This window comes from Strix uralensis, chromosome 5 (assembly GCF_047716275.1).
Source record: "Strix uralensis isolate ZFMK-TIS-50842 chromosome 5, bStrUra1, whole genome shotgun sequence".
Lineage (NCBI taxonomy): Eukaryota > Metazoa > Chordata > Aves > Strigiformes > Strigidae > Strix > Strix uralensis.
This window is the reverse complement of record NC_133976.1, coordinates 55108051-55132909: the sequence shown is the minus strand read 5'-3', so window position 1 is coordinate 55132909 and position 24859 is coordinate 55108051. Positions and strand designations below refer to the sequence as shown.

General features: G+C 43.7%; 6 protein-coding genes and 1 long non-coding RNA gene across 7 annotated transcripts; 4 read left to right on the top strand and 3 right to left on the bottom strand.

Moving 5' to 3' along the window:
• The first annotated feature begins 595 nt into the window (after window positions 1-595).
• On the top strand, window positions 596-1201 carry LOC141944409 (histone H4). Its single transcript, XM_074870936.1, has one exon. It carries the CDS (start codon window positions 625-627, stop codon window positions 934-936), a length of 312 nt encoding a protein of 103 aa, XP_074727037.1. The 5' UTR covers window positions 596-624; the 3' UTR covers window positions 937-1201.
• Window positions 1202-1408: 207 nt separating this feature from the next.
• On the top strand, window positions 1409-1910 carry LOC141944401 (histone H2B 7). Its single transcript, XM_074870927.1, has one exon. The coding sequence runs from the start codon at window positions 1439-1441 to the stop codon at window positions 1862-1864; it is 426 nt and encodes a 141-aa protein (XP_074727028.1). The 5' UTR covers window positions 1409-1438; the 3' UTR covers window positions 1865-1910.
• Window positions 1911-2033: 123 nt separating this feature from the next.
• LOC141944407 (histone H4) lies at window positions 2034-2933 on the bottom strand. Its single transcript, XM_074870934.1, has one exon. It carries the CDS (start codon window positions 2404-2406, stop codon window positions 2095-2097), a length of 312 nt encoding a protein of 103 aa, XP_074727035.1. The 5' UTR covers window positions 2407-2933; the 3' UTR covers window positions 2034-2094.
• A 9883-nt stretch (window positions 2934-12816) lies between these two features.
• LOC141944402 (histone H3) lies at window positions 12817-14452 on the bottom strand. Its single transcript, XM_074870928.1, has one exon. The coding sequence runs from the start codon at window positions 13290-13292 to the stop codon at window positions 12882-12884; it is 411 nt and encodes a 136-aa protein (XP_074727029.1). The 5' UTR covers window positions 13293-14452; the 3' UTR covers window positions 12817-12881.
• Window positions 14452-14973, bottom strand: LOC141944405 (histone H2B 8). Its single transcript, XM_074870932.1, has one exon. It carries the CDS (start codon window positions 14912-14914, stop codon window positions 14534-14536), a length of 381 nt encoding a protein of 126 aa, XP_074727033.1. The 5' UTR covers window positions 14915-14973; the 3' UTR covers window positions 14452-14533.
• Window positions 14974-15241: 268 nt separating this feature from the next.
• On the top strand, window positions 15242-15729 carry LOC141944403 (histone H2A-IV). Its single transcript, XM_074870929.1, has one exon. The coding sequence runs from the start codon at window positions 15296-15298 to the stop codon at window positions 15683-15685; it is 390 nt and encodes a 129-aa protein (XP_074727030.1). The 5' UTR covers window positions 15242-15295; the 3' UTR covers window positions 15686-15729.
• A 4059-nt stretch (window positions 15730-19788) lies between these two features.
• On the top strand, window positions 19789-23644 carry LOC141944410 (uncharacterized). Its single transcript, XR_012629244.1, has 3 exons — window positions 19789-19898; window positions 21332-21440; window positions 22044-23644. It is a non-coding gene; the product is annotated as an uncharacterized LOC141944410 (long non-coding RNA).
• Window positions 23645-24859: the final 1215 nt, after the last annotated feature.

Genomic DNA, 24859 nt, shown 5'->3' with positions numbered 1-24859 from the left:
GCAAAGTAAAACGCGGAGGCGTCACGGCCGAAGCGAACAAAGGAAGCGTGGCCCTGGGAGCGGCCCGCGGCGGGTCCCCGCGGGCGCAAGCGGAGATGAGCGTCGGGGCGGGGCCGTAGCGCCTCGCGCGGGCCCGGATTGGTCGGATTTTGCCGCAGACCCGCGGGCCGCGCGTAGGGACGGGACCGGGCCGGGGGCACCGCAGCCCGAAAACGCGGCCCCGGGGCCGCCGCCCCCGCTCCTGCCACCGGCGGAGAACCAGAGCTGCCTCGGAACAGTCACCCGCGCGGGGGGGGGGGGGCGGGACGGGAAAGGAGCGAAAAGAGGCGCAGGCTGACGGCGGGCAGGGGCGGCGGGGAGGGAGCCCAGCCCCGCACGCGACAGGCAGAGACGGCGGCCGCGTCCCGGGGGCCAGTGGTGGGGAAAGCGCCTCGACCGCCGTCTCGCGGGAGGCCCGCGCGGGGGCCGCCCGGGGGTGGTGGGCGGGGGAAAGGGCGGAGACTGCGGCCGAGCCCCCGCCTCCGCGCCTCCCGCCGCAGTCCTCAACCAGGTCGGCTCCCGGGGAATATACCAAGGCTCCGCGGCGCTCGCTGCGTGCAGTGCGGGGCTGCAGGGAGCGCTACGATGTCCGGCAGAGGTAAAGGCGGGAAGGGGCTCGGCAAGGGCGGCGCCAAGCGTCACCGCAAGGTGCTGCGCGACAACATCCAGGGCATCACCAAGCCGGCCATCCGGCGCCTGGCCCGGCGCGGCGGCGTGAAGCGCATCTCGGGGCTCATCTACGAGGAAACGCGCGGCGTGCTGAAGGTCTTTCTGGAGAACGTGATCCGCGACGCCGTCACCTACACCGAGCACGCCAAGAGGAAGACGGTCACGGCCATGGACGTGGTCTACGCCCTCAAGCGCCAGGGACGCACCCTCTACGGCTTCGGCGGCTAAAGTCGGTCGCAAAACTTTCACTGTCAAAAACACCAAGGCTCTTTTCAGAGCCACCCACAAATGTCACAACGGGAGCTGTTTATTGCTGAATTTGAGCTTCAAAGGCTGATATTTGTATCGTTAAAACACTTCAGAATCACTAATATTTCCACAATTTAAAATCTCCAAAGTATGTCTCTAAACGTCCATAAAAAAGCCCGAGTACTGCAAAATGCCCACAGTAGTAGCATGAGACGTTTTAAATAAACTCAATACAAAATGTAAAGTCAGTGAAGTTTTCATTATGTATTTAGGTAATTATTTCCGCTAGCAAAAGCAATATCGCCATCACTGTAACTGCAAAGCACAATAATTATGTAGATGCAGCGCCTAACCGGGACGGTTACAGGAAGGAAGTGCCTGAAATTACGTTCGTATTTTTTAGTCCAATAGGAATGGAACAATTACAATCCTCTAATTTGCATAACGCCCTTATAAATAAGGGGGGCAGGCGCCATTTTCGATGTTATTGAGGTACAGTGAAGATCTTGGAAAGAAACTTTTAAGGATGCCTGAGCCGGCGAAATCTGCTCCAGCACCGAAAAAAGGCTCTAAGAAGGCCGTTACCAAGACGCAGAAGAAGGGTGACAAGAAGCGAAAGAGAGCAAGGAAGGAGAGCTACTCGATCTACGTGTACAAGGTGCTGAAGCAGGTGCACCCCGACACGGGCATCTCATCCAAAGCCATGAGTATCATGAACTCCTTCGTCAACGACATCTTCGAGCGCATCGCCGGCGAGGCCTCGCGCCTGGCGCACTACAACAAGCGCTCCACCATCACCTCGCGGGAGATCCAGACGGCCGTGCGGCTCCTGCTGCCCGGCGAGCTGGCCAAGCACGCCGTCTCCGAGGGCACCAAGGCTGTCACCAAGTACACCAGCTCCAAGTAAAACTGTTTTTAAACCATGACCTAAACGGCTCTTTTAAGAGCCCCCATGCTGTCCTGGAAAGAGCTGCAATTACAAATGTAAAATATTTTTCGTCTAATGTATTAATTAAAACGGGTACTTCCGAGATACAAACAACTTTTTCGAGTAATAAACAGCTCCCGTTGTGACATTTGTGGGTGGCTCTGAAAAGAGCCTTGGTGTTTTTGACAGTGAAAGTTTTGCGACCGACTTTAGCCGCCGAAGCCGTAGAGGGTGCGTCCCTGGCGCTTGAGGGCGTAGACCACGTCCATGGCCGTGACCGTCTTCCTCTTGGCGTGCTCGGTGTAGGTGACGGCGTCGCGGATCACGTTCTCCAGAAAGACCTTCAGCACGCCGCGCGTTTCCTCGTAGATGAGCCCCGAGATGCGCTTCACGCCGCCGCGCCGGGCCAGGCGCCGGATGGCCGGCTTGGTGATGCCCTGGATGTTGTCGCGCAGCACCTTGCGGTGACGCTTGGCGCCGCCCTTGCCGAGCCCCTTCCCGCCTTTACCTCTGCCGGACATCGTAGCGCTCCCTGCAGCCCCGCACTGCACGCAGCGAGCGCCGCGGAGCCTTGGTATATTCCCCGGGAGCCGACCTGGTTGAGGACTGCGGCGGGAGGCGCGGAGGCGGGGGCTCGGCCGCAGTCTCCGCCCTTTCCCCCGCCCACCACCCCCGGGCGGCCCCCGCGCGGGCCTCCCGCGAGACGGCGGTCGAGGCGCTTTCCCCACCACTGGCCCCCGGGACGCGGCCGCCGTCTCTGCCTGTCGCGTGCGGGGCTGGGCTCCCTCCCCGCCGCCCCTGCCCGCCGTCAGCCTGCGCCTCTTTTCGCTCCTTTCCCGTCCCGCCCCCCCCCCCCCCGCGCGGGTGACTGTTCCGAGGCAGCTCTGGTTCTCCGCCGGTGGCAGGAGCGGGGGCGGCGGCCCCGGGGCCGCGTTTTCGGGCTGCGGTGCCCCCGGCCCGGTCCCGTCCCTACGCGCGGCCCGCGGGTCTGCGGCAAAATCCGACCAATCCGGGCCCGCGCGAGGCGCTACGGCCCCGCCCCGACGCTCATCTCCCCCCGAGGGGTCCGGCTCCGCTTATGCTTTGGAACGCTTCTCGGGGTGCTTTTAATTTTGTATTTATTTGTATTTTCCTGCATAGACACCTTCCTCGGGTGTATTTAAATTACTTCTTCCAGTCTTGTCCTCCTTGCCCCACAGCTTCTGTTACCAAATCCTTCTAGCAGTTGTTTAAAACATAGGAAGGAAACGCTCAACCGCGTGATAAGTGGGGTTTTTTTGGTTTTGTTTTTTTTTTTCTTTTTACATCATGTGACGTAGTATTTCCTTCCTGTGAATTACAACATGACCGGTTTTGGTGGCTTTGTGGCTTTCTTTTTCCTCACAGCACATGCACACACACACACACACCCCAACAGATATGTGTATCTGCCATACCTTTAGCTACCAAGCATTTTTTTCACCCTTGAGAGAAAATCTGAGAGGCTGAAGGTTTCTTCTAAGAGAATAGACCATAAGGAAGCAGCACAAGTTGCAACGTCGTGTTCTGGGAATGCTTCATACTGGGGAAAAAAGAGACTCATTCTTGCTCATCACCTGAATGGAAATGAAAGACTATTACAATACTCTTACACTAATGCTTGGGTTATCTTCTTGCTAAACACGTGCCATTTAAAATAGGAATGTTGTTCATATTTTTAATGGTTAACAACAAAATACAGATCAGTGTTCTAATATTACTAACTTTCCTGACTTAAGGTAGACTTGCTCAAATTAATAAACTTTACTTCCTGACTCAGATTATATTCAACTAATTTATACTGAGATTAATCACAATTTCACAATTAAAAAATAAAATTGTCTTGGGCTACTGGAGTTTCTCCTTTTTTTTTTTTAACAGCACAGATTTTCACAAATTTCTAGACATTTAGGCAATAATAAATATTCTTCTATTTAAGAAAGCAATATTGAAATAAACATAAATATGTCTTCAAGAAAAGTGAAAATTATGATTTCCTGAAGAACTTAAGGGATTTCATTTTAGTATGTTTTCTGTTTTAATTTGCATCTAGTCTTCATATTATGAGAACTCATAGTATTCTAAGACATCTGTCATAACTTTATGTAACTTCTTTGGAAACAGAAAAATAAATGTGTTACAGTAGGAAAACCCCCATGCCCCTGTATCTTTCCTATTAATCATAATGGCTCACACATTTTTAAGTCAAGAAATTTACCTAGTTCTTTCTCTTTCCTACCCATCCTCTCATCCCCTAGAAAATATACTAGATACATGTGCAAAAAGGAAATTGCTATACTTTTAGAAGATTATCCATATCTTTATATGTATTACTTTTTCCAAACAGAAACATAAGGTAGCAGGGTTTTTTCCTTTAAATATCTGTTGTTATCTTTTAGCTCTTTCCATTTTCCACCTCACCAGACAACCTTGCTCAAAACTCTTCAGCATTCTATTTACAAAATTGTGTAAACCTATTCATAGAATCTATTCACAATTCAGGCAGCTACCTGGTTTTGGAATTATGACCACAGCATTTAGGGAAGTGTCATAGCCCATTTGATTTTTTTTTTTTCCCCTTGATATGAGGCCCTCTTGGCTTTTATGCTTAGTCACCTTATAAACACCACCAGTCAGCTTTCTATCTGATTCCTAGATTTTATCCAGAGTCTTCTACAATTAAGTGATAGAACCATTAGCATGTGTGTCAGCCTCCAGTCAGACAGGCCCTCATTACAAAGCAAAAGCAATTAGCAACTCCAAAACCCAAATCAGAATGTTAAGTAAAGACATCCATAGGATTAATGGATAAAAGAAACCGTTAAGGAAAGATACCTCAAGGAGGAGAAATGGTACAAAACTATCCTCTTTTGCAACAGCAAACACCTGGAAGAGCCTCCTGGAGGGTCTTCAGAGAACGTCTGGGAGCTCTGCTTTACATTTCTGGGGGACATGGGTGAGGGTGGCTGTGCTATATAGTATTCTCGTGGAGTTCTGCATCTATACTAGGACAGCGTAATGAACTATTGGGAACTTTATACTGTATTTTTAGCTAAATAGCTGATAAATAGTAACTCTTAAATGTTATTTCTAATGTGTTTTTTTTTAAAAAAAAAAAAGGAAACTCCCAAAAAGTCTTAAGGATACAAAGTATCAATATTTACAAATGTTCATAAAATACAATGTATACAAGTGTTCATAAAATACAATGAATTTTGAAATACCTCTGATGCGGTTTTAGCACCATTGATTCCAGGGTCATCTAGCCAGATAAATTTTACAGGGCTAAGAGCTTCCTATTTGGGCTAAATCTAAAAATCCCAGAAGTTACAGATATCTGAAAATGTATAACAACTGTATATGCACACGCACACATATAGCAATTGCTATTCAGTCCTCATAGCATGTAATCTGTATCGATGACTTCACGTTAGACTGGCTGTTCATTTTATTTGTGTAGACTGCACTTGTGCTGCTGCAAGGTGAATGCCAACTCTGCACATACCTGCGTAAACCACCAGTGAAACAGCAAGAACGGGCCTGGCAACACTGCTGACTCTCTTAGATTTCAAGTACTGGATTCAGGTTGGGTGACACATTTGGTCTTGTGAAACTTTTGTGTTTATCAGCTTAGACTGAGATTACCAAATTAACCTGAGGGTGTCAAATGTTGGAAACATTGGAAACAATGGACACCATTGTCTTTGGTGTCTGTATAGTTACCTCAGACTTTTAAAATCATCTCTCCTGGAAGTGGACCAGTCCATATCCATGTAAGTGAGCTTCCTTTTTTTCTGGACATGTTGCTTTTCCTTAAAAACAAAACAAAATATCTGTCAAGTGACTCTGGGAGAACTGATGGGAAGATCAAAACTGATACAACCAAGGAAAATAACATTAAATTTCAACAACCAGCATCATACTTCATGGGGGGGGGGAACACCCTTAATATTTTATTTCCCTATATAACTAACTTGGATTTTAACTAGCATAGTTCTTTGCTTAGAATTCCTTCAGTCTCAGTGTGACAGTGATTTTGACAATGGGCTGGTTGACTGCAGCAAGGCATACAGAAATTCTCAAATGCTACTTATCACTGCATTGCTGCAGTGGGGAATCTTACCTGCTTCTCATGGACTGTCAATAGTCTTGAAAGAATTCTGAAAATGTTCAGAGCTCAGCTCATTGAATTGGCATCTGAAACACACAGAAAGTTTTGCATTTGCTTTTTGACTGTTCCTAAGAGGCTGTGTCCTAGAAACCATCCTTCGTCCCCTTTTCCATCATACTACTTAAATCAGGCATCTACATATACATAACATTGGCACACAGTGCTAAAATCCGTAGCAGCCTACTGAACATTTATTGGAAATTGTTCCAGAAGCCACATGATAATTTCTTCCTTATTAATGACCTCACAAATTGACACTTTTACAGGCCCATATTCTGTATAGCTTTACTGGTCCATCCTGATCGATCAGTGATGTTCTTGGGATAACATACAAAAACACAGGTTCAGAGAGAAGAGGGATATTCATAATATGAAGCAGGTATGTAAGGAAGCATTGGAAGATCTTCAGAACTATGTAGTGATGGATGAGGATAAAGGGTAAAGAGAGCAGCAAAAAGGATACACAGACAATCTGAGCAGGTTTTTTAAAATATCTTGACTACATTTAATCTCCATATTTGCATCAGAACAGATGACAGCACAGGATAGTACAATCTTTGCTGATGTATAAAGATGGAGTGATCAAGCCCAATAATACATTTTCTTTCCAGCCATGTGCTAGCAACTTGTCACAGTATCTGGGGGTAAAACAGCCTGCAAGACAGGGAATCAGTTCTGGAACTGAAGCCATACACTACCACTACCTGGAAGCTGGATGATCAGAAGAAGTCATCTTTGTTAACCATTAGCAGATGCTAAGAAAAAGGAGAAGAAAAAGAAACCCACAACATCTAAACACTGATGTGTTGCAGCAAAGCTCAGTGCAAGCGTTTACAAGGAAGGGAAAACATTTTTATTTTAAAGCAAAAGTGATTTGACTCGCACATCCTAACACACACCCTCAAAAGACAGAATTTGCAAGTGGCAGGCCAGTATTGCTTGCAGAGACAGGCAGGACAAGGAATGCTTGTTATGAGCCCTCAGCAGGTCTCCAGGGAGTGGGAGGTGCTGGCTACAATGTACTTGTCTTTGAATGGCCTCTTGTGCAGTTTAGAAGCTAACAGCAATTCTATTCTTCTGTCTCTCCAAGCTCTAACACTCCTGTGATCATTAGAATTTATTCACCAACTGTTGTCTCCATAACTGAATGTCTTACTGGTCCAGGACTGATCGTTATCTTTTTCTCATCTTCTCTCGATTGCTTTAGTCTGTACTGTCCCTTTATGCTCAGCTTTGTTTTCACAACCTGGGTGTCCCAGACAAGCTGCAGGTAGATAATTTGGGGTCTTGATTACCGACTATCTAGGTGTAATTGAAAACCTCCATACTTAAAGCTATTCTTCTGCTCTTCTTTCTGGTGCTTGCATGTACTACCTATTTCTAGAGTTCTGGGAATATGTGGTTTTTCACATATTTGGAAAAACATGATTTTTTTTCTCCATCTCACTATTTCAGCAACTAATGCTGTATGAGTACTCAGAGTTGTAAAGTCCACCACACTTTCCCAAGAGAGTTTAAGACTTCAGAGTTTACCAGTTACAGAATAGTGAAGTATTCACCAAAAGTCAGGAGCATGTCCTTTGTAACACTGTCACCAAATGGGATAAAAGATCTTATCAACACCAATGTGATATAGATAAGCAGACACTTCTTTATTAATGGCTGGGTGCACAGAGAGTCATTCCACCAACAACACACACCTAACTCATGTAGCATGCTGATTATATAGGAATCAGTAACACATAGTAAACAAGTTCTTATACATAAACATGATAATTCCCATAACCCATTTTCTTATTCCCACCTCTTTTCGGTCACATGCACTTGAGTCCTGAAATAAATTGGGGGGCTGCTTTTATGATCACCACGAACTACTGGCTCAAAAAAAGACCCTCCAATGTCCTTGTCTCAAAGACTTTGGCTCACATTACAGTTTTAACATGCTTCAAGGCCCTTTCACAATGCATCTTTTAGAACATCCCGGTCTACAGGGCAATAAGTTGTCCTTACCAAACAACCTAACAATAGTATCTGGTCAGGAATCTTATTCTTTGATTAGAAATCTGGTTAATGATTATTACTGGCCTATGCGGCTTTAGCCTCAACATTACAAAGGACTTTGTAGCAGCATGACTGGTTGTATAGTTACTCTAAATCATTCCTTATTTAAATCAAAAATCACAAAAAAATCATTAAAATCAGCTCAAATTAATGACAAATCAGTAACAACACTGCATCACACTGCAGCTCTGTACTGTTCCTAAGACATGAAGACACTTCTATAGTGGGAGGTGAATTTCACAGACTGCAACCCAGATGCTTCCAGACTTTGCAACAGTTCTGTTCTATAAGCAATAACTGTCCCTGGACAAAGGAGATTAAAGAATCTAGAAATGTCTCTTCTCCTGGACTTTCACATTACAAAGAACTTTGTGCTAGAAAGAGTATCTGCCACAGTTCTTTATGTTCTATACTGCATTATATTTTCCTAACTTTGTAAAAGGAGTGTAAATGCTTGTAGGACCCAATTTTAGAACTAGGGCAATGCATCTTTTACAATATACAGAACACTAGCACCACCATAGTTAGAAGAATTGGTCTCCCAAAGCCAAGATATCAAATTGAGCTTATAGTTTTCATCTACCAGATGTTTTTAAACAAATTTGGTTTGCATTGGTTTATATATGTTCCTTGAGTAGGTTGCCTTTTTATTACTGGTCATTTTTACTTCAGCCTTGCTGAGAATAGAGCTTCCCATTTGACTATCACTTCATAGTGTTATAGAAGAAATTTTATTAACTGTACTCTCTGAATAGTCTTGTTTAGCTTTAGTAGTTTAGTGCTAGAAGCTAAAGTAGTTGAAGCCTTAGACTGCAAGAACTGACCAAGAGTAAACTTTTTGATAAAACTAAATGCCACTATCACAGAACTAGCTGAATCTAGCAAATACGAGCAGAATGAAGAAGGACCCAAGAAACAATTCCAAGAGAATGAGGTAACTTCAGAAGGGGTCCAGCCCAGCAACAGGGAAAATCAGTAAGAAATCAAAAGACTACTAACCAGAATTAAGTGATTGAACTTGGGGATTGAGTGCTGGTTGGTATGGGTATAATTGAGGGGCACGATCTGGTGTAGGGGTCCATCTCTGGAAGCAGACAGATCAAGTTATAACCCAAGAACTAATAAACAAAGAATTTGAAACCTTCATTTGGACCTTACATTAATCAGCAGGATCCCAGGGTTGGACCCCGTTATGGTGGCCCAAGTACATAAATCCATAACAATAGTAGCTGACAAACAGTATTCCCTAAAGCTCACCTAATAGATATTAAAACTTAACAAATGTTCATACTCTTGTGACAACAATGTTTGTACATCTACAGTCTGAAAGATGCTTATAGCTAAAGATACAACATGATTCGAAAGTGAGAGAAAAGAAAGGATGTAGCAAGGCAGTGCTACCCAGGCTGGTAGGAGAGCTGAGGCTGGCTGAGCAAAAACTTCACTGTTTTCGATTACTGAAAGCTGTAACCAACAGGTGATTCACTTGTGAAGCAGCTCTGAAGAGGGATTTGCAAGTGAAAAGAATGTGACAGGATGTTTAGGATTTAACTTTAGACGGAAACTTTCATGGAAACCACCATATCACCTTTGCATTACAATAGTTAATTCAAATTAAAACCTCACTTTTTCACATGGATATATCTATTCAGTTTTTCAGAAACTAATAAGTGTCAAAGTAGGGCTGATTCAGCACACTGGTCTTGCTCTTAGCTTCTTCTGAGCAGCCTAGCAGCGTTCATTAGCTCAAGATTTCCTGCAAAAAGCACAGAAATACTGCTGGACCTTGCTGGTACCAGAGAAACCTCCACTTATACTTCGAGTTATCAAATCTTGCACTAGTCACCTCTGTGTGTCAGACTAAAGAAATATTCCATCAAATAAATCGTCTGTGACAAATTCAGTTTTATTTCTAAATCATGGTGTGTTTGAGTTTTGTTTTAGGAAATACCTTCCAGGATCTATTCTCTATCAGACTTAACTGATAATCAGTTTTTCTCTGAATTTTATAGCAAGTGCAATATACCCTTTAATTCCTTATTAGTTAGCTCAAAAAACCCAACTTAAATACTGTTGATATTGGCTCTTATTCACACCTTGTGAAAGGATTTCCCCCCCTTCAAGCTACATCTGATTTGGGATTTTTGTTGCTGCTCGTTTATAGCTAGTGATTCAACACCATACACAAACCGATAGAATTCCAGATTGGATTTATCACTTGGGTAAGGAAGAGCAAAGCTTACTGTATAAGCTACAATCAGTCTACCACTGTTTCCTGTATCACTACTACAACCATATGCAGCTGTTACAGACTTCAAAATGCACACAATAAATTTTTCCTAATTGCTAGCCTGATGCACTAGTACAAGCTATGATAGTTTATTATTAGTGTCCTTTCATAACATATTACACTCCCAAACTGCTTCAGACTAAGGCGTTATACTTTAGGGTTCATATGATCCTCCCTGCAAAAAGCCTTGCACATCTGTTTTCTTCACAGCTGATGGAGTGTTACCATTTTTTTACAATTCAAGCATGCAGCTCTCCAAATTAGTACAAATAATACTATATTTATTAAAGCAGCCCAAGATCTTCAAAAGACTAGAGAAAAGATGATAGGCAAATACAACTTATTTCCCTCTCTTACTCCTCAAAATTAAATTATTCCTTGAACATGCAAAAAACATCATTTTTGACACAAACTTCCACTGAAATTTAAGTATTCTGACCTTTGGCTTGTATAATATACTAAATATGCATTACATAAAGTAGTACAAATAGTTATTTTAATTATTAATAATTTCATCATAAGCATCTGTAAACAGGTTTAGACAAATAAATAAATCTCTCACTATCAGAGTAACAGAAAAAGAGTTTGCTTTCACCAAGACTCATTTATGCAATCATTCTGGTAATCGTCTACTGAAAAAAAAAAATCTATTCTGAAAAACACAAATCCTATGTCAATGAACAATTGGGAGGGAATAAATTATATAGATTATCTTAATTCCCAAAATACTATTCCCAATACCTTCCCCCCCCCCCTTTTGCCCCTCAGAGATAAAGTAAGAGAAAATGGCTGAAAGTGAGAAAAACAAGGGAAAGAAAATGGTGTGTGGAAGCACTTGATTGGTCAGATTTTGCTGCAGAGTCCAAGTTCCTGGCACAGAGAAAGGAAGATTTCCTAAAATGAAGCGTATCAGCAGTTAACAGAAAACCAAGCGTCTTGCAGTTTCAGGCTTTCTGAAAGAAATATTTTCTCTAAGCAATTCTCCTTGGCTCCTTGCTTCTGAGTTTAAACGAAGGCTGTGTGCAACTCCATCCAGCCGCTTCTTAAAGGCACAGCTACTCATTTGTAGCATTACAAAACAAACAAACAACAAAGAGACATTATTTCCAGTACTTCAATAGAATAAAAAGCTCCCTCAATTACATAAAATGACCTGCAGTACAAAAAAAAAAAATCGGAAGACAACAGAAAGCCAGAGAATTTCACAAATCTATATTTTTCAGGCACCAACTACAGATCTATTGATTAGGAGGCCAAGGAGTGGTACAGTTGAATTTACAGTCGGGGAGAAACCCTGTTTTCCAGGTAGGAAATCATAGAAATCAGTGGATACAACAGGTAGGGAAGAGTCTCAATTTGACATCGAGTCTAGAGTTATCGTTAAATTTTTAATCACTAATATTCCTTAGAAAGAACTTCCTCTGTGCTCAGTTCAGCAAATAGTTTCAGAAGTCTAAATACAGACGGAGAAAATTAATGCAAATAGGCGTGTCTAATCATTCACACAGGATACCCAGAATCATCAAGGATGCCACGAGCTTGTCCCAGAGAAGACACTAGCAAAAAGCACACCTCTTAAAAACGGGACTGGTAGAAATTATCCTTGACGCTACTCTACCCCCAGCTCTCTCTGAAATATATTTATCTCAGAAACAAACTAGAAGTGTTTGAGAAGCTGAGGGTGGTCGGGGGATGTCGTTAACGACAGGGACAATCAGACCACAAGTGATAAAGCAGTAAGGAAGCTACCGACAGAGCGTCTTTCCTAGAAGGGTAGAAAAGCACTACTTTCGCATTCAGACACCACTCCCAACCCTCAAAAAAAAAAAAAAAAGAAGTGCTTAGAAAGGAAGATATTTCTGTCAGGACAATAAACGGTAAAGTTGTTACCATAAGAAAATCATGTAAATAAACAGCATAGTAGGAGATATTTACAATACTCTTAACTCTCAATACATCTCTAATTGAGAACGCAGTTCTGGAGTCAGCTTTACAAATTCAGAGTTTGAGTACTTTTAAGACACGCAGTCAAATAGAATATATACAAATGTTTTAGAGTTGTATATCTTCTTCAAAAAAGGAGAGAGCACAATAACATTTTCCTTAACGGATTTTTTTTTAAAAAATGTCCTTTGAAAAAACATATAGAAAGGAATTTTCACCTTAAAACAGAAATTTCTACTATCATGATCATCACAACAGGAAATAATCGCACCGTACTGTTTTGCTAGTCAGGATCCTTCTCAATCGCCTTGAAACGTGACTTACACGTTTTGTTTGGTACTTACTTGAGTTACAGCCTCTTCATCCCTGTAAAGCTACCCCAAAAGCAAAGGCAAACATTAGTTCCTACACAGGACTAAGAGTTTACAGCTCTCTTTACTGGCCATGTGGTGGCTCTTAAAAGAGCCTTTGGGTTTTCGATAGTCTTGATGAAAAATCCGTTTGCTAGAAGCTTAGGCACGCTCGCCACGGATGCGGCGGGCCAGCTGGATGTCCTTGGGCATGATGGTGACGCGCTTGGCGTGGATGGCGCAGAGGTTGGTGTCCTCGAAGAGCCCCACCAGGTAGGCCTCGCTCGCCTCCTGCAGCGCCATCACGGCCGAGCTCTGGAAGCGCAGGTCGGTCTTGAAGTCCTGCGCGATCTCGCGCACCAGGCGCTGGAAGGGCAGCTTGCGGATCAGCAGCTCCGTCGACTTCTGGTAGCGCCGGATCTCGCGCAGCGCCACCGTGCCGGGCCGGTAGCGGTGCGGCTTCTTCACGCCGCCCGTGGCCGGCGCGCTCTTGCGGGCCGCCTTGGTGGCCAGCTGCTTGCGGGGCGCCTTCCCGCCCGTCGACTTACGCGCCGTCTGCTTCGTGCGCGCCATCGCTCCCAAGAACGGATCCTAACCCCGAGCAGAGAGTGTCTATGCAGAGAGCGGCCGCCGGGGCCGCTAGTTATAGCCATCCCCGCGCTGTGATTGGCTGTCGGGAAGGCACGAATCCCATTGGACAGGGGGAGGGATTTGAAAAGCCCGCCGTCCGGGGGAGGGGGGTGACGGCCACTTTCCGCTCTGCAGTCCGCTCCCCCGCGGCAGGCGGCCACGCTCCCAGTTCTCTCATCTCTCTGCTCTGCCCCGCCGAACGGGGCCGCCGGCGGCTGGGCGCTCTGCCACAGCAGTGACCTGCCAGTGGGCGCGGAGATTTTACTCTGGCTCCGCAGCATACGCTTATGTCGCCGCCTCCGTCCCGGGCAGCCAGGATATCAGTCCCCTTGCAAAAGGCTTTTTCGGAAAAACAGTCTTCCCTGCACATCCTGCACCATCTGAAGCCCGATAAAGTGCTTTCGTTTGCTTTTTTAAATAATCTCTTATTTTTTACTTATATTTCCCTATTACGTTGTCACTTAGGATCTATGAGGAGCCTCTTTATTCTGCTCCGCTAATTCTCCATCAAAGAAACGACAAAAAAAAAAAAAAACGCCACTTCCATATGAAATCTCTAGGACTAATGAAATTAGTTTTCTGTACCATTTCATTTTCACTGTGCAGTCTGACAAATTTCATGAAACGTTGTCTTCCAAATATCGCACATACACAGACTAATCCCTATGGAGCTCACCGAGTAAACAAGCCTCTCTGGCTTGCGACCAAGTCCTGTGAGAATGACAGTTAATGTTTAAAGGGGACGATGACATTTTATGGAAAAGGGTTGCAATAGCAAAAAAACCCTCTGCTTTGTTTCATATCGGAATAAAAGGAAAAGAGAAACGAAACACCTTAAACGCTACCGCGCATATTTCTCTGTAATTAAAACCTAGAGCTAATTACTCTGAAATGAGGAACACTTTAATAGCTCTAGAACTCGATTACGTGCTTAACGTCATTATAGACCTACACGAAAAACAGCCGGGGTAGGGCACACACAATACGACCCAAATCATTCCCGGTACTTAAAACCAGAAACATTTGCACGACTATTTATCAGCATGTCCTAGCCTGGGAACTAGAACAGTGCTAAATACAAGTTACCACTCACCGAACAGAATCTGTGTGAAGGACTCTTTTACTGAATATGTGGGTGGCTCTTAAAAGAGCCTTTGGTTTAGACGATCTTTCGAACAGAAGATTTACTTGGAGCTGGTGTACTTGGTGACAGCCTTGGTGCCCTCGGAGACGGCGTGCTTGGCCAGCTCGCCGGGCAGCAGGAGCCGCACGGCCGTCTGGATCTCCCGCGAGGTGATGGTGGAGCGCTTGTTGTAGTGCGCCAGGCGCGAGGCCTCGCCGGCGATGCGCTCGAAGATGTCGTTGACGAAGGAGTTCATGATGCCCATGGCCTTGGACGAGATGCCCGTGTCGGGGTGCACCTGCTTCAACACCTTGTACACGTAGATCGAGTAGCTCTCCTTCCTAGTCTTTCTGCGTTTCTTGTCACCCTTCTTCTGCGTCTTCGTGACGGCTTTCTTAGAGCCCTTCTTCGGAGCAGGAGCGGATTTAGCTGGTTCCGGCATTTTACAAGTCTGTCACTACCTGTCTATCGCAGGAACGACGTAAATACAAAAGCAGCGACCCCCGTATTTATAGGGACGGTATGCAAATGAGATGACTCAGGGTTGTTCTTGTCTATTGGACAATCGGAGTTCGTGATGTCAAGACGTCTACCACCTTCGATTGGTCACTATTCAATCTGTCTTCCCATTGGTTAACTTCACAATCGCAGCCTCCGCCAATCAGAAGTCCCACCGAACCCCAGAAGGAAGGGATAAAAAGGCAGGGTGACAGATCTCGTCGCATTTTATCCGTTATTGCACTTTTTTTTTTACTATCGACGTGGTGGGGTGGGGTTTTTTGGTTTTTTTGGTTTTTTTAAGAAAAGACCTTTTATCTAAGGTATGTCCGGCCGCGGGAAGCAGGGCGGGAAGGCGCGGGCCAAGGCCAAGTCGCGCTCGTCACGGGCTGGGCTGCAGTTCCCCGTGGGCCGCGTGCACCGGCTGCTGCGCAAGGGCAACTACGCGGAGCGGGTGGGCGCCGGCGCCCCCGTGTACCTGGCGGCCGTGCTGGAGTACCTGACGGCCGAGATCCTGGAGCTGGCGGGCAACGCGGCCCGCGACAACAAGAAGACGCGCATCATCCCCCGCCACCTGCAGCTGGCCATCCGCAACGACGAGGAGCTCAACAAGCTGCTGGGCAAGGTGACCATCGCGCAGGGCGGTGTGCTGCCCAACATCCAGGCTGTGCTGCTGCCCAAGAAGACCGACAGCCACAAGGCTAAAGCCAAGTAAAACTTTCAAACAAACAACCCAAAGGCTCTTTTCAGAGCCACCCATATCTTCTTCGAAAGAGCAGAAACATTCTGAGCCTACAAATACGTGCTTATCTGAAAACCGTGTATTTTTATTTTGAAACTTTAGGTGTAGAGGGAAGGTTTCTGAAGCATCCCTTTCTATATATACCTCCAACTTTATTTTGGTGATCGCTGTAGATCATTTTTCTTTCTTTAGGAATTTTTCTTTCTCTAGAAATTCAACGTATTTATGTAAATACTTTCAGGTTCGCTTTTCTGAAAAAATAAAAAGGCAGCAGTTAAGACTGAGCTCAGCCACCGGAGCATGATGTAAGGAGAGGCGAACACGGTAAAGGCGGGCTTGGTGCCTCCCTCCATAGTTTCCGCCAGGAGAAGCACTGTTAATCCCGGCGGAGGTGGGCCGTGGCGGGGGAGGGGGCGGGGTTTCCGTGCCCTCCGCGCGAGGGGCGGGGCTGCCGCCCGCCAATCCGGGACGCGCGCGGGGTTTTCAAACCTGGGGCGGGATGGGGCCTGTCTTCCTCCTGCCGCACTCGCGGCTGCCCTTGTTTCGCGGGTGGAAAAGGCGTCCCAGTGCCTTGTGCGTAGCGGCTGCTTTGTTTTTCTGACTTATGAGGTTCTTTTTGTTTGTTTGTTTGCGATTTATGGCTTTCAGGTAATAGCGAGAGAATTTGAAGTACTTCACTGTGATGCTGTCCAGTAATGAACCCAGGATCGTTTCCAAAGGGCAGCATCAACTAATCCAAGTGACAGGGGCTGGTTGTGGAAGATGGTAATGGAGGACCACATTTTAAAAGAAAATAGGTGTGTCAAGTGTACTTTTCCATAGCATGTACAGAAACACTCCTGAAAGCCATGTATACATGCAGTAGGGGATCATCATGTACCTGTCCAGACTTGAACTGATGTTTCAGTCCTTTTCTATTTTGACAGTGTGTGTGGTTTAAAAGCACCGTTGGGTTTTTCTGCAAAAGTTTCCTTTCCTCTTATGGTATCACCTCCTGAGTGCTGCCTTCTTTGGTTTGACCACGTTCTTTTGTGCTGCTTTTTTGGGGCTTGTTGGCCTTAGTTTGGGGCTCTTAGCCACAGCACCTGCCAACTTCTTGGGGCTCCTCGTGGCTGTCTTGGCCTGCTTGAGTGCGGGAGCCCCTTGTGCTCCATGGAGGCAGACACAGCCTCAGCGATCAGCTTGGCGATTCTGGGGCTATGGCCTTTACAGCCACGCATCACCACCTTCAGCTTCTTGGGGGTGGGCAGTCTCCAACATGGTCAGAAACAGCTTTCAAAAAGTGGTGGAGGGTGTCAGGGGGATGTAAATAATGATAATAAGCAAGAGGCCAGTGTTTATAGGGAGAAGCCTCTCTGCCATTAGTGTTATGGGGAGTTTGTCCCACAGGAACATAGGGAAGGTGTTTCTTCCCTTTCTATTTCCTCAGAACAGATTTTATTTTTTTCCCTCCACTGTAAGGGACACCCTCTGGGTTTTTTTAGGCAGATATAGATAAAACATGGTTTTATTTCTTTCTCATTCAATTGTGTTTTACGAGGAAGAAAACAAAACTGCCCGAAGGGGAGTCAGAAATGCGCCACCTGGAGCCTCTTAATGAGGACGCCTGAGAGCTGAGGGGTGTTTTCTTTGTTCTTTAAAAGTGCCCCTTGAGAACTAAGACACAAAACCTCTTCTGCTTTTTGTAGTGTTCTGCCTCAGGAGGCAGAGGAGTGAGTCACTGTGGCAATGTGTTAATCGAAAATGGTGTGAGGAGGGAGCATTTCTCTCTCTCAAGAGGAATGCTCACACTGAAGTGCCTGAGAGGGATGTATCTCTGTTCTTCTTTTGGAAATTAGTGAAGGAGGGTTTTTTTCTCCACTGATGTTTGAAAAATCACTTAAACACAAGCATTCTAACATTTTATTTTCAAATGAGATATGGGTAGATTGAAATACAGTCTAAAGTTGTAGGGTTTTTCCTATTATCTTCTTCACTAGAAACTACTTACACTCAGTAATGGTAATTCATGAAATTTACCATTTTGTTCTCTGCCTTTCTAGCCATGTTTCCCCCTGAGATGATGCATGTAATGAGCTCTGTTTCCTTATATAGCAGTTTATGACTAATATTCTGTTTTTAATGCCACCAAGATTATTTTCATTATGTTTTTTATCATATTTTTATTAGTACAGGGAAACTGTATACCAAATCCTCTTTTCCTTCAGTTAAAATATGACTGGAATATTTTCCTACAATTACTGCATATCCTTGTTTCTCCTGACCAAACATTCACATTTAATGTAGAAAGGTAATATATTCTTCTACTTCAGGTAACTACGCTTGTTATAAATGAACATATCTTCTGTCTGCATACCATAGTTAAATAAAAGTTTTGTGTATGTTAAAATAGGAGAGAGAAATGGATTATATCACTTATTTACTTATGTGACAGATGAGAGTTAGTTTCCTTTAAAAGCACAAGTACTTTATTTCATTGCAGATCCAGAATTTCTAATTAATCTGGATCCCTTCCCAAATTTCTTTCCACCTTTCCACTTCAGACAGCCTAAATTCTCATAAAGGAGAAAGGCTTTAGATATAAGAACAGTCCGTCACAGATGGTTGTGGTCATGAAAAAAAGTTTGGTGTTATAGATGACCTAAATTATTTTTGACTTTTAAGTCCACAGAAAATATATCCTTATGCTTTAAAGTACTAGCTATAGCATAGGTAGTGTGATCTCTCACATAGCTTGCTCCCAAAGAATGTTATTCAACATGTACTTACTTAATAATTCTCTGTTTTTCCATAAAGCACTAGAATATAATATTCAAGACAATATTAAAAAAATGTGCTCAGTTGCACAAACATTCCCAAGTATGCAGACAAACAAGTAAAAAATATGAAGTAATAAAAGAACATTCACTTTTTGGTTGACTTTCTCTTTGTGACAATAGTGTATGGAAAAAATCCTTGAATATTCTTATCCTTCAAAAAGTCTTATTCATATTTTTGTTGAAAAACATTATGCTTGGTTGCTCTCTAATCACCTCACTGTGGAGAGGATAAAGACATAGTTTGAACTCCCTTGGTACTGAGCAGTCTTCCACAGTCTTAGAAGAAGGTGTGATTTTAACTTTTTAAAATTTTTTCCCCTTGCCTTTCAGGAGACATTGCTTTAGCCTAACATATTTACCAAAAATGTAAGCAAGATAGAATATTTGCCTAGGCCAACAAAAGTGAATGGAATTAATTGCCTGCTACCAAGGGTATCTCCCCAGACTGTGGGCTGCTCTTTGTAAAACTCATCTGAACATTTATGTGACACAATCTTCTCAAAGGTTAAACATTTATAGGTCTTTTAATAAATTACTCACATCACCCAATTTTTTAGTTCCTTTAGTACTTTTCTGCAACCATACATGGCAAACCAAAATAAGATAACATAGGAATATCTTACAAATCGGGTGTAATATATAGAAACCTTGGAATAATATCAGTAATTTACTTTTCATATTCACTTGAAAACAGACACCAAATGAAGTTTTTTAGAAAAAGTTATTGATATTATTGTTTATTTCTCTCAGGTACACAGTACAGGATCAATTTAGACTTTGGTAAACATGAAAGAAACTCACGTCTCCACACAATTTCAGAGGCGCTGACGCTGACATTCAGGACATTTGAGTGACAGTCTGAAAGCAAATTGCACTCACTAGCTTCAGAAACGCAGCGGAAACCTGTATTTGCAGGTAACAATAAATGCTTTGAGTGGATCCACTATTAACAGAAAAGCAGATTGCCGTAATCCATAGCTAAATCCTTCTGTGCCTTTCTCTCCCCATCTTTCGAGAGTCTCCCCAATATTACTGTGGCACAGCTAAGTGACGGGGGCGGGGGGTGGGGGGTGTGATCGGTTTGGGGCGTTTCCCCCAGCGCCGTAAACCGGTTCAGGCTGAGGACCGTGGCGGGGAGGGGTGGCCCTAGGCACCGCCCGCCCGGCGCCGCTGCGCCCAGGCTGCAGCAATTTCTGACCAATCCTGCCCGGGAAACAGATTCTCCCCTTTCCCTTCCCCCTCCTCCCCTTGCTCCTCCTCGCCCTCCATCTCCCTTCGGTTGCTTTCTCCGCCACCCCCTCCCTTCCCCTCTCCTCCCCGAGCCGTTTCACGTCGTTAATCCGCGGGCGAGGAAGCTGAATCTGCTGGTGAGCACCCCGCCCTGGCTGCTGTTAAAACCAGCCTGCGTTTTGCGTAGCTTCAGTGTTTCTTGCATCGACCGTTGGTTTTATTTTAACTGCGCTTCATTTTTAGTGTGGCTGTTGCCCAGGGTAAAAAAACAAACAAACGACAAACCAAAAAACAAGGGGCAGTCGGGGTTCCAGCTTGCTCTGTTAGAAAATGTTATTTTGATTCTGCAGACTTCACGGTTAAGAGAGCAACGAGCCACCCTGCATGATAAATTACTTCTGTAAGGAGCCTGTGATCATTAGAGCATTTCCCCCCTTGTTCATTCTGTCCTAGAAAACTTAACACGTGACTGCATGGTAGAGAAGTAACCCTATCACACTAACTAAACTGATGCAGATATATTTTTTTCCTCTCCAGGTGGCATTTCTGCATATCACTTCTTTAAGAAATCAATTACTTCAGGCCTCTGCACACAAGCAGTATTACTCTTGTCATGTGGGGAGGGATTTCAAATCGAAACTAAGTCCTTCCCTCTTCCTACAGACACTGCAGCTTTTTCCTGCCATGGAAATTCCTCTATTGCCTCCACAACTAGTCTGTGAGAGAATCATAGAAATATCTATATAAACAAGGATGCCAAGTAACTTGTAATCCCTGAAAAAAAACCTTAAATGAACAGGAGCTTTTTTGAGGGAAGGTTTTTTGTTTGGTTGGTTTTGGTGGTTGTTTGTTGGAGGGTTTTTTGACCTTGTGAGAAAAACAAAACTGATCCTCAGCAAGTGCATGTAATTGAATGGCAGTTGATACCACCAGGGATCAGTGTAGGATGCTTTAAGAGATGGGAACTATTGAATACCAGTGTTAGGAAGTGCTCACAGTTATGCAAGCACCTGTGTTCTTCAGAACTGATTTCTATAGAGAGAGATGGCTCATACCTTCAGCTCTTTCATTTGGAAAAAGTCTATAGAGATAAGGAGTCCATTTACTTATTTACATTTACAATATTTAGGCAGCTCTTCTGGCCCCTGTAACCTTTTGGTTGCTAACTAACTTTATAATTAGATTGGACCTCACTGAACTTGATAGATTTAGCCACTGACCTTATAGATATTAAAGAAGGTAAAAAAGAACATCTTCACCCATTAGTTGTCTCTGTCCTGAAAGTGTCCTAGTACCTTTAGTAGTGAAGCCGTTTTAGGCCTTAAATCATTTTTTTCACTTTTCTCAGAATTTTCTTTTCCAGTTGCACTACATCTTTTTTGATTTAGAGGCCAGAAATGTACACAGTACTCAAGGTGCAGCTATTCCATACAATGCTACAAAGATACAATATCCTCTGTTTTGTTCTCTATTCCTCTTCTGGTGATTCTTGACATACACATTATTTTCATCTTAGTGCCTCTGAGCATCGAACAAATGATTTGTTTAGTTATTTATTTATTATTTTCAGATGTGTGAGGATTTTTTTATTAGGATCAACCAGAAGGGTACACTGAAGGTGGAAGGTGGTGGCAAGACAGTTCTGAAGACTGAGTCAGGGAGCCGGGACAGAAGAACAGGTAGTGAAACTGAAAACTATGGTCAAAAGAAAGTGAAAAAATTAGGAGGCTGAAATTAATTTTCATTTAGTGACATCCAAAACACCTAAAGCTTGGAGAGCCCAAGATGTGTATACTGTAAAGGTCATGGCAGGAGCACTGTTGCAGGTCAGCCAAATGGAGATTTTGATTATCACCAGAAAGATGGTTTGATTTGCCATCATTCATTATGATCCAGAAGTCCAAGTCCACATGTCTCTATAGGCAGAGAGTTTCTCATTAGCTGCTAGTCCTAGGCACTTGCTGTGTATGTATAGACTGCTAACTGCTGAAGGACCTTGCAGCTGCATCAGAGCAGTTCTAATGCTTTTTTAGGTAGGGGGGGCATTTAAACAGAAAATTTCATACTGATGAGTGCATGTGTTTGTATGTATGCATGCATATATAACATGCTGGAGGTGTAAAAGGATGGTATCGTACAGAACAGCAGCAGCATATGATAATCATTATCAAGATAATAAGTTTAATATTTAATTACTAGACATTGAAAAATGGGAGACAAAATAGGCCATTACCTCATAAAGGACTTTAACTTTCTCCTATGTGCTTTCTTTTTGCTTTCAGACTGAGCTATCCCTTGTCCACCTCTGCAAGTTTGGGGATAACCACCAAGAGTTACTGAGGGTTACTGCAGAAACACATCAATGCATGAAAAGGTAACATTTTTAAGTGTCAGTAATTAATAAGTAAATATATGATTTTAGTGAGGTTTATAAAGCTCTGTTAGAGATGGACCCCACTGTTCCTGGGGTAGGAGCTGCCATGATCAATACCCATTTCCAGCTTTCATCTGGAGGAAAGCAACTTTGAATGCAGCAGCTGTGGCCTTCAGGACACAGTTGGAAGTAGAGCCCAGAAGCAAATGCATACCTGAGAAGAAACCTTGCTGTGCCCTGGGGCAGACAGACCCATGGGGAGCAGTCAGTCCAGGTCCATCAGGTTAATCCATGAGAATGACAATGAAAACTAGAGCTGAGCTGACCAAAACTCAGACATTCCAGCAGTAATTTAGGAGCACATTGAGCTGTCAGGTGCAAAATGTGGGATTCTCCTTTATATATGAAAAACTGACTATGAGCCAACAATGTGCGCTTGCAGCCCAGAAAGCCAACCGTATCCAGGGCTGCATCAAGAGAAGTGTGGCCAGCAGGTCGAGAGAAGTGATTCTCCTCCTCTACTCCGCTCTTGTGAGACCCCACCTGCAGTGCTGTGTCCAGCTCTGGGGTCCCCAACATAAGAAGGACATGGACCTGCTTGAATGGGTCCAGAGGAGGCCACGAAGATGATGAGGGGGCTGGAGAACCTCCCTTATGAGGACAGGCTGAGAGAGTTGGGGTTGTTCAGCCTAGAGAAGGCTCTGAGGAGACCTTATAGCGGCCTTGCAGTACTTAAAAGGGGCCTACAGGAAAGATGGGGAGGGATTCTTTATCAGAGAGTGTAGTGATAGGATGAGGGGTAACGGTTTTAAACTGGAAGAGGGCAGATTTAGATTAGATATAAGGATGAAATTCTCTACTGTGAGGGTGGTGAGACACTGGAACAGGTTGCCCAGAGAGGTTGTGGATGCCCCTCCCTGGAAATGTTCAAGGTCAGGTTGGACGGGGCTTCGAGCAACCTGATCTAGTGGAAGGTGTCCCTGCCCATGGCAGGGGATTTGGAACTAGATGATCTTTAAGGTCCCTGCCAAGCCAAACTATTCTATGATATTGAGGGGATAACCACCAGTCATGCCAATGGGCCTGTCTTCAGTCTCCTGGCAGATAGCCTGTGCAGAGATTGACAGCTTGAAGTCTCCATACAAGTAGGATGCATAGAACATTCATTTTGCTTGTGTTGTAATTACCAAAGTTGTGATATAACTCACAATAATAATTTCTTTTTTCATGAACTTACACAACTTCTGTAATATTTTCATCATGTTGATTGTCACTCTAGGCAAAAATCCATATCCATGTTTAGTTGGACTTCTACATTTCATGTTGTTATGCTCTGAGAACACTTACATTTCCCTAGGAAGATGACGCAGTTTTATTCCTTTCCCTCACAAATTTTTCACCTAAGTAAAATAGCATCTTTGTCACAAGCTTCTGCTTTAAGAGGTGAAGCAAATCTGTATCTCCAAATTGCAACATTTCTATCTCAATAGTTTTAGCTGGTTTAAAAAAATACACGACAGAAACTTTTTAAGTTGATATTAATTCTCTTACTGAACTGAAAATACATGTGCTGGCAGATCTACTGAGAGATCAGCAGCTCCTACAGATAACTAAAGAGATTTCTTTAAAACCTCAAAGAAAAGTAGATCACTGAAGAGAAAACAATTTTTGAAATTCACATTACTCAACAGCTTCCTCAAGGGGGTGGTTGTCTTTTGGCAAGGCCAGGAGTATTAGCAGGAATGGCAGGATGGGAGATTGAAACCTGATGCAGAAAGGAATAAAAGCACTAAGATCTGCTGTGACATACCTAGAGTGGGAAGAAGAATAGAGTTGTTTCCTCACTTCTTCGTGCCCTCACTCAACCTACTCCTTCACTCCAGTGTGCCCTGGCTGCCTTCACACATCACAGGAGAGAGCTCAAGGCCCTTCCAACTAATGCTGACTGATCAGGAAGAGGAAAACAGAACTTTTCACCCTCCCGTACTGTCTTGATTGATGGAAAAAGCTGAATTGTAAAAAAAAAAAAAAAAATTATTAATGAGTATGTCATATACTCACTTGTTGGTTCTTAGTAACAAAATCCATGTAAATGAACCACCAGGAATGAAGGATGAACACTGGCTATAAAATATGAAACCAAGATGTCATCTTAGGAAATGAAGTATTAGTCCAGAATTCAGTCAATGCAGATTGCTCTGAGCTCCTTCTTCCTTTTCTGAAACATTGAAAGGTTAGAGCTCCAGTAAAGAGCATGTATGTCCCTCCTTTTTGTTTAATTTTGTCTATTTTCAGGAGTGCTCAACACTTCAATAATATATAGACTGTTATTTTATACCTACAACTGCCAGTGAAATGTTTAGAAAGATACCACAAACATACATTACGCTAAAATAAAAACAAGAAAATGAAACTGTCTGTTTGGTGTGGAAAAGGTAAAATTAGGTAAGCATAACTTGACTTTAATAATCATGAAATATAGAACAGTATTTCCACAGATAACCCAAGCATACTGTAATACAGCAATCTATTCTATGTGCCTGTACATTGCTATCATATCTATAAAGATTCTGTGTATAATCATAGTAAAAAATCATGCCTTAGACCATCTGTGGGTTTTATCCCTTTTCAAGTTAAGATATTGCTTCAGTCAGAAACAAATTACATTGCTAGCTGTTTTGGTGGTTCTGCTGGGTTGTCACTCTGAAGAAGTAACAAACCTTG